At 54.7% G+C, this 8417-nt stretch overlaps 1 protein-coding gene across 2 annotated transcripts; it reads left to right on the top strand.

Moving 5' to 3' along the window:
- The first annotated feature begins 1301 nt into the window (after nt 1–1301).
- Gprin2 (G protein regulated inducer of neurite outgrowth 2) lies at nt 1302–7600 on the top strand. Of its 2 annotated transcripts, none has more exons than XM_008834134.3 (2): nt 1302–1411; nt 5795–7600. In XM_008834134.3, exon 2 carries the CDS (start codon nt 5801–5803, stop codon nt 7157–7159), a length of 1359 nt encoding a protein of 452 aa, XP_008832356.1. In that variant the 5' UTR covers nt 1302–1411; nt 5795–5800; the 3' UTR covers nt 7160–7600. The 2 variants fall into 2 exon arrangements, with proteins under 2 accessions (XP_008832356.1, XP_029419921.1); XM_029564061.1 differs by having other exon boundaries at nt 1306–1427.
- The last annotated feature ends 817 nt before the right edge of the window (nt 7601–8417 follow it).

Genomic DNA, 8417 nt, shown 5'->3' with positions numbered 1-8417 from the left:
GACCCCAGACCAGGGCTGGACAAACAAGTGGGGCCCCTAGAGCTGCTGTCTAACACTGGGACTTGATTCTCCAAGACTGGCGCTCAGAGGCAGCACAGGCTTCTCTTACCATGTGGCCCTGGGTATGAGTACCAGGAAGTTCTTGAGGGTGGAAGGGATCCAGTCAGGTCTGGGTGGGATGGCTTTCTGTCCTCTGTGCCTGGGAATATTGAGGGATATTGAGCAATGGGGCTCCCAGGTCCCCCACAATCCTGGGGTCTGTAGAGCTTTTAGGGAGAGACAAGGAAAGAGCAAGGAAGGAAATTTCAGGACTTCAGGAAATTGTGGGGAAAGAATGCAGGACCCAGTAAGGTCTGCTCACCTCTGGTGGTCGCTGAATGATAGCTGTTGGCATGCTTGAAGCAAGCTGGAAGACTGAAGGCACCAAGTTGTAGTGGATTGTGTCACAGGGAAAAGGTGGGCATGGTCGTGGAGGTGGATGGAGTAACAGAGTACCAGAATACTGGCCTTCAGGATGTAGTGAGGTTGTGACCCTGGGAAAGGAGCCAATGAAGTTGGGGTCCTGGGGCATGGGCAGGTGCTCTGGAGGACCAGGCTGGGAGTGTAGACTTGATAGGACTTGGGTCAAGCTTGGGAACTCGGGGTAAGACTAGAACTGAGATGATGGTACTGTGGGATCCAGTGCTGATGAATCCCCAACCTCTTGCTGGAAGGCTACAAGGACTGGAGATAGTGATCACCAGGGTTAGTAGGACCTAGAGGAAAAGGTGTGTATGTGGGAGGGCAGGGGGTTGGGCAGGATGACAAAGAACATGGGGGCAGGGTGGTGGGGAAATGGTCTGTAAACAGTAGGGTCACGGGGAACAGGAGTTGAAGGGGCAAAGTGCTGAAGAAGTGAACTTGGGGCCTGGAGGGACTGTGGAGAGCTAGCCACGCAAGGCTGAAGACAGTGAGATTGGGACAGGATGATGGCGCCCTTGGGAGATTGGAGGGCAGGTCTGGGTCAAAAGGGGATGGCGAGGCAGAGAGGGCCTCAAAGATCCCATCGTGGAGAGACAGCCTTGAGGAGGGGTCCGGAAGAAGGGCCGGCAATCTCGGGGGCGGAGCCTAGAGGCGGGGAGTGGGCGTAGGGGGCGGGGCCAGGGCCCGGGGGCGGGGCCGGGGCTGTGAGCTGACCGAGAGCACCCGGCGGGCCCAGGTGAGCTGGCTGCCGCCCCCGGTACCCCTGAGCTGGGCCCAGGGTGTCAGCCGCCCCATCGGGCCCTCGGCAGCGCGGGCTCCGCGGACGACTGGACGGCGGCGGGCCGGACCCGGTGAGGCCTGGCTCCATCTTGGGCCGCGGCTCCGGGCACCTGTGGCGGCCGCAGAAACCTCGCTTCCGCTGGCCTGCGCGCCCCCGGAGGGCGACAGGGTGAGAGGCCCGCTTGGTGCGTGCGGTGTAGGGTACTGGGGTGGTCTAGGCGGCGCCGCCCCTTCCTGCGCCCCCGAACCCACTCCTCACCGCCGCCTGCGCGCAGACCCTCGGCATCCGGCCGGGCTGAATGCTTTAGCGTCCTAGTGGCCGCATCCCTCCCCGGCTCGCCTTCCTTCGCCCTGTCCGGTCCTCTCTTTTCTGTCTCCTTTGCCCAGCCTCGGGTTTTTCCTTTCTCTGTCTGGGACGTGTCCCCTTTGGCTTCCACCCCGCCTCCCGGCCCCTCTTCTTGAGCATCCGCATCCCGTACCCTTCCCTCCTCGGTGGCCAACACCCCACCCTTTACCTCTCTGGTCTGGCATCCCTACCCGCAAGCCTACTGCCCCATCTCCCTTCAGTCACTGCCTTTGTCCTGGAAGGGTCTACAGACCCTAGTTCTGAGGCTTGTGTCAGGTCCTTCTCCCTAAGGCCCCTGTGGACATTGTTCGGGAGGTAAGGGCCAGGGAGGCTGCGTGGTGTGTGGTGCGTTCAGGCCTTTGCCCGCAGCAGGGGCGGCCTGTGTTTGGCATGCAGAGTGCAGCAGTGTGGACACTGTTTCCTGCAGACTTCCACTGCAAAACAGGCCCGTGCCTCGGCCTCTCTGGTGTGACCACGGTGAGGCATATGCCCTTGCTTGCCTGTGCTGGTGAGTATATAGGTAGGAACACACTGGCCACCTGGGCTGCTTCTAGGTTGTGACTGCTGGCCCATGAGACACCCACATCACTCCCAGGGAGAGGACAGTCCCTCACCCAGAGAGGGGCGGGACTCTGGGGCTCTCAGGGGTTTGGATCTCTCTGTGGTGAGCATAGTGGCATTTTTGAGGCTATTGCCCCATACTTACCCCCAGAGCTCTTTCCTGGCCCTGTGTCATCTCTGTGAGAGGCTGGCTTTGTCCCTTCACCCCTCCCCCCTTAGGAATTTTCCATGCTTACACTACCCAACTTTAGCCTGGTGTGTTAGAGTTAGGCTACTCTTTTGCTGAGATGGATCAAACCACGTGCAGTAGGTAACCATACCCCTTCTATGCCAGGGATTTGAGGGATTTGTAAGGGATGCATCCCTTCCTGGTCCTTCAGAAGTAACTTTCATAGTTTAGGATGTGACGAGTCCTTGTCCTCCCATCACGTACCTTGTGGATTTGGTTTTCCTGCTGTGGTTTTCTGGACACAGAAGTTGCCATCTAGGTACCTGCTGCTTAAGAGTAATTATATGGACTCCACAGTGTGGTCTGAGATGGGCTCCTTGGTGGTCCTCTTGGGCACATCCCAAATGTCTGGGCTCCTCAGCTGGGGTGAGAATTGGAACTTCTGATCAGGTGGATCCAACAGTCACCCTGGCTGAGCTAGTGTCGTTGGTTGCTTGCTGCGTGTGAGAGTGGTTGATACACTGGTAAGGCTTTAAAATAGCCCCTTGCAGCTGTTAGTTCTTAGGCATTTTTGGACTGCTCCAAGGTTGAGTTTTGTCATCTACCACTTGTAGAATAGTGTACGGTAGGGAAGGGAACCAGTAGATATATAGCCTGCCAGCCATTGGGGTTTCTGGTCTCTCTGGGGGGGATGGCCCACTCTGGGCACTGGACAGTGTCTGGGGAGCAGGTGCAGCAATACTCTCTTCACTAATGGCTTTTCACTAGGTCTTGGTGGAGCTTGGGGTTCCCTCAGTCTTGTCCCACTTATTTCCTCAGGGGGTCAAGGGGTTGGTCTGACTCTTTATTGACCTTTGCCCTAGGAAGATCCAAAATGGTGAGTCTTACCCCAGGGCTGTGTAGGTTGTTCTGATGGGGCTTCCTTGGGGTTCTTAGACCATGGCTGGGTGGTTGTCTCCTTACCTAGGTCTTTTTTTCTGCAGGTGAAATTTTGCCCTCCTTAGTCCATGCAACCTAGGAAGTAGGTGAGGTTGGGGGCAAGCTCTGCTCCCACTCATTTATTCCAGTGGCATATTATGAACATCATTGGGAGTGCCAGATGGTAGGATAGGTGCTAGGGCTCTGGCTGATGGCAGTGGCCAGGACAGAGATCTGCACTGTCAGAGGGGCAGAGAACCTCATACACTCATGGGCTTGATTCCTGACTGAGCCACTGGCCAGCTTTGTGCCCTTGAGCAGGTCACTAAGCTTCTGAGCTGTGACCTCATTTGTAGAATGGGGATGATGACTTACCTCATGAGGTTGGTGTGACAGTGAAATTAGACAATATTTACAAAGGATGTGGCCCCTGCCTGGAATGTTCAAAGCTATTATTATCATCACTGTTATTGCCATTGGCTTTAATGCCTTCCTCTGCCCATCCACATTATTAGAGCTCCCTGAGGGCAGTGGCTGGGCTAGAGTCTTTTCTTGGCCACTCATCCAGTCTGGCATTGGCCCCAAGGACCAGATGGGATGGGACATTCCTTACAACATTGGCTATGTTCAGAGTGGCTTGGTCTACTACAGTAGCCATTAGCCTTGTATGGTCAATTGTTGAAATTACTTAAATTTAAAAACATCAGAAATTCAGTTTTCTCGGTTACAACAGTTGCCTGTCAGGTGCTCAGGAGTCACATGTGACTAGTGCCCACCACACTGGACAGCACCGAGTGGAAACTTTCCATCATAGCAGGCAATTATACTGAGCCAGACTCTACACCAAGGCTCCAGAACCCTTCCCATTATAGGTTCTCCTGAGACAGAAACTGAATTCAGGAGCCCTTCCCACATTCCCTTTCAGGTGGCTTTGCTCACCTGCCAAGGTAGTTGGTTTCTTGGCAGTCCTTATCACCCAGGGGGTGGAGGGCAGGGCTGGGATTGCCCAAACCAAAACTGCTGCCTTCTGTACCTGTCTTGTCTCTCCAGCCCATCCTGCCTGGCAGAGAGTCTCAAAGTGATCTTCATTTGACCAGGGCTGGGCTGGCCCAGTTTCCCTGACCCTGTCCATGTCCAAGCCTGCCTGCTACTTTCCTATGTGCCCCCAACATGTGTGGTCACCTGCCCACACATTTCTTCTATTGAAGCACCTTCCTCTGTCTCCAGCCTTCTTCCATGATGATCCTTCAGAAAGCCTTTTCCCACCATCCCTGGATGCAAGCTTGCTGTCTTGGAAGGGCCTCCCCTCAGACTGAGTTTTGGGCTCTGAGCCCACTCCTCCATAGGCTTGTTCTTATATTTGTTCATTCTGTCAGACATGCAACAGACATCTGATTGCCAACTGTGTGCCAGTACAAGATGCTGGTCAGGTGGTGAGGAACAGGCCATAGGACTGACTCTACTAACTTTAGGCTTGTGGGAAGACTCAGGTCAACCAGATTGTTCTAAGCAGGCCCCACAATGCTGAGACAGGGATGGAGGTTGCCCAGCTGGGTCTCAGGAGGAGATAGTGAACTGGAAAGGGGACTACTACTATGGGAGCTCTGGGATTGTTGGGGGAGGTCTGTGTGGCTGGAGTAGGGAATAAGAAAGATGTAGGCATGCTGGGAAGAGGGAGTTGGAATTTTGAGAGGGTATACCTGAGTTTTGCTGTTGAGCGTCTGCTGGATGGCCATCCTCAGGTACAGCCAGAGCTAAATGTTTCCCACATTCCCAGCTGCAGAGGAGTACAGCATACAGCAAGGACTTGGGAAATTGTGGCTGCAGAGGAATGGACAGATGCTGAGCGATACCCAGTATTAAGGGCTGATGGTGGTGTTCCCCTGACCTACAGGTAGGGTGGGAGTCTCAGAGATGTGACAGCTCAGCTAGGCAAAGCCAGAGAGGATGGGAGAGGGGCATGAGAAGATCCCCAGGAAGTTCTCAGCATGCCTAGTAGCTATTACTCCCTCACCCTACAAACCTTCAAGTCCCTACTCTGTACCTGGGAGGCCTCAGTCCCTAGTAAGATGGACATTGCCAGGCCCAGGAGGACTCAGGATAGTGTTTTTCAGTCCAGCGTGCTGACTGTTAAAATTCTGTAATACTTCTGTGTTAATTGAATGTGATCTGTTGTCTCAAAACTCTCCCATGATGCTACATGCTCACTCTAGGGCTCCAGCACACTTGGCCTTTCCCCTGGATTCCCTCTGCCCCCACCTCCACCTCATAAGTAGAGTCAAGAGCTGGTATGGTGATGATCTCCAGGGCCCTATATCTGAGATACTGATTATTAGATAGTTGTAGTGTTGTCTGTACATCGTGTGGGAAGATCTTGATTGGCGTGTCTGGTATCTATCTTGTCTCTGACTTCTTTATGGTTCTGATTGGTCAGGCAGACTGGGACTGAAGTGGCCTCCTCAGTGTGCCTAGAACAGTGTGAGCTAGCTCAGAGCAGAGTCCAGCTGAGGTGCCGACTCCCAACTTGACTCCATTCACTTTCTTTTTTTCTTCTACAGGCGGCCATGAGCTCTCAACACCCTGAGCCAGGTGCCCAGGCACCCCACAATCCCCGCCCACAGACCCTGTCTCAGAGCTCTTCCAGCTTGCTATGTGAAGGCCGGGAGCAGAGGCCAGAGCTGCGCAAGAGTGCCAGCAGTACTGTGTGGCAGGCCCAGCCAAGTGAGGCCAGCACTAGGCCCTGGACCCTGGAGGAAGAGGGGTGCCAGACTGAAAGCATGGAACAAGCACAGACCCCCAGCCCTGGGTCACAAGCTGGTGCTGTGGGTCACTGGCGGAGCAGCACCGTTGGCAATGTGTCCACCATGGGCAGTGGTGACCTGTGTAATCTACGGGCCCTCAATGTGGCAGCTGTGCAGAGGAGCCACTCAGACTTGGTCCGTAGCTCCCAGACCCGGGGTCATGGTGGTGCTCGGAAGGCCAGCCTCAGTTGCTCTGCGCTTGGCAGCTCACCTGTTCACCAGGCTCAGCTGCGGCCTGGTGGCGTTGCTGGCCAGGCCCCTGCCGTCCTGCAAAGTGATCCAGCTCCAGAGGGAGGGACTTCTAATTCAGCCTGGATGTTAGGGGAAAGACAGGTGTGGGTGCTACCCTTAGACCTGGAGGGCAAAACTGCCCATGTCAGCAGTGCCCAGGGTGAACCCAAAGCTCCTGAGCAGCCGTCCACCACCTCCTGCTATGATCTACCCCCAGCAACTGTGCTCTGTAGCGTGAGGGAGGCAGTGGCTGGTGGCTGCTGCCATGCTCTGCCTGCCACAGGGATCCTGGCCTTTCCTAAACTGGTCGCATCAGTGAGTGAGTCTGGGCTGCAGGCTCAGTATGGGATGAAGTTCCACTGTAAGTTGCCTGGGGCGCTTTCTGGGCACCCCCACTGCTGTGCCCGTACTTGGGGACCCACAGGCCTAGCCACAGAGTCTGGCTCCAGGACAAAAGATGTGTGGACCATGACCTCAGCCACTGACTTGACCCCAGGATTGGCATCAGCCCATGATGCTGGGGTACAGGCAGCACCAGTGGCAGCATGCAAGGCTGTGGCCACCAGTCCATCCCTGGAAGCACCTGTGACCCTGCACATGTTCCCAGAAGTAACAATGGGGTCCAGCCTGGAAGAGGCATCATCACCTGTACGGGATGTGCGATGGGATGCTGAGGGGATGACATGGGAGGTGTATGGAGCCTCTGTGGATCCTGAGGTGCTTGGTGTGGCCATCCAGAAACACCTGGAGATGCAATTTGAACAGCTGCAGCGGGCACCAGCCAGTGAGGACAGCCTGTCTTCAGAGGGCCGGAGGGGACCGCTGCGGGCCGTCATGCAGTCACTGCGGCGCCCCAGCTGCTGTGGCTGCTCTGGAGCGGCCCCAGAATGAATAACTGTGGCTCTGAAGTTGGCCTAGTCTCCAGACCTGGTCCTAAGCCAGTGATGGGGACAGTGGGGATCCCATGTCACCTGAACCCACCCTCTCACTTGAACATCAGCTGCCTATAGACCATAGGACACAGCCTTGGGCTTGCAGTTCCATGCAGCTGGGCTGTCTCTTAAGGGCTTGATTTCCAAGAGCCACATTTCTGCTCATTCTGGGCTCTGAACTTTGGGACATATTTTGCAATGTGTATAAGCAAGATCTTGATTTTTCTGTAAAAGTATTTAACCTCTGTTCAGTCTGCCCACAGATCTTTGCTGTTACTCTCCCAGGACTCTTGGTGGCTTTATTTTAATAGCATTGCTAGGAAATGAATTCTTATATTACACAAGAGGCCCAAGTAACAGGGATTGCCTCTGTATTTAGGGAACTGACATTGTCTAAGGCCTCCTATGTGCTATATCCTGTGTTTATCACCTGACCTTGTTGAATCTTCACTTCTTTATCTTGTTTTTCAGATAGCACAGCAGAGGTTTGGCAAGGGTCTAGCCCATGAGCTCTGAGATAGGCAGTTTGATGTGGCATGAAAAGTTCTGTCCTGTGGCATACACCAGGGACAGCCCAGTATAGCTTGGGACAGGAAGGACTAATTGAGTACACCTTCTTTGCCAGGCTATATGGAGCAGGAATGGCATGTCGGTGGACCAAAGAAACAAGGTAAGAGGGGTGGCCTTCAGGTGGGAAGCCTCATACTAGGGTAGTCTTACAGGAAACATGCCTTTTCTAGGGAGCAATGTACTCTTTGGAGTCCTGGGTCTGTGTGAACCTTTGTGTGATGCAGGGCAAGTACCCTGTGCTCTGGGATGCAGCATATAGTCACCATGCTTCCTCTGTCCCTGTCCCTACATGGGTGCCAGGAGCCCAGCCTAGGGAGCTGCATGGGAGTGAGCAAATGTCTGTGGGGACATGGGGCAATGGCCTCTTCACACAGAGGTACACCTGGGAAGGGGCTTACTTGACACAGAGGGCCTGGGCAGGTGGGTGGAGTGGGGAGAGCCATGGAGGAGGTATCTGTCCTGCTGGGTCATAGTGAGCTAAAGGTATCTGTTCTGCTGGGTCATAGTGAGCTACTGCTTGGCAGGCCCCATTGGGTGTTTACAGCTGGGAGGCTGGTATCAAATCCCACTGTGAATGTCTTGGGGTGCCTGGAGTAAGCTTTATAGGAGCTGTGGAAGATGGCAACAAGTTTCCACACCCATGTATG

The sequence above is a fragment of the Nannospalax galili genome, unplaced genomic scaffold, assembly GCF_000622305.1.
Source record: "Nannospalax galili isolate Female #2095 unplaced genomic scaffold, S.galili_v1.0 scaffold996, whole genome shotgun sequence".
In the NCBI taxonomy this organism is placed as follows: Eukaryota; Metazoa; Chordata; class Mammalia; order Rodentia; family Spalacidae; genus Nannospalax; species Nannospalax galili.
The sequence above is the reverse complement of the archived record's forward strand: the minus strand, read 5'-3'. Positions and strand labels throughout refer to the sequence as shown.

What these genes read in the sequence shown, in the direction of transcription:
- Gprin2 (XM_008834134.3), top strand. Translation starts at nt 5,801, where the DNA reads ATGAGCTCTCAACACCCTGAGCCAGGTGCCCAGGCACCCCACAATCCC.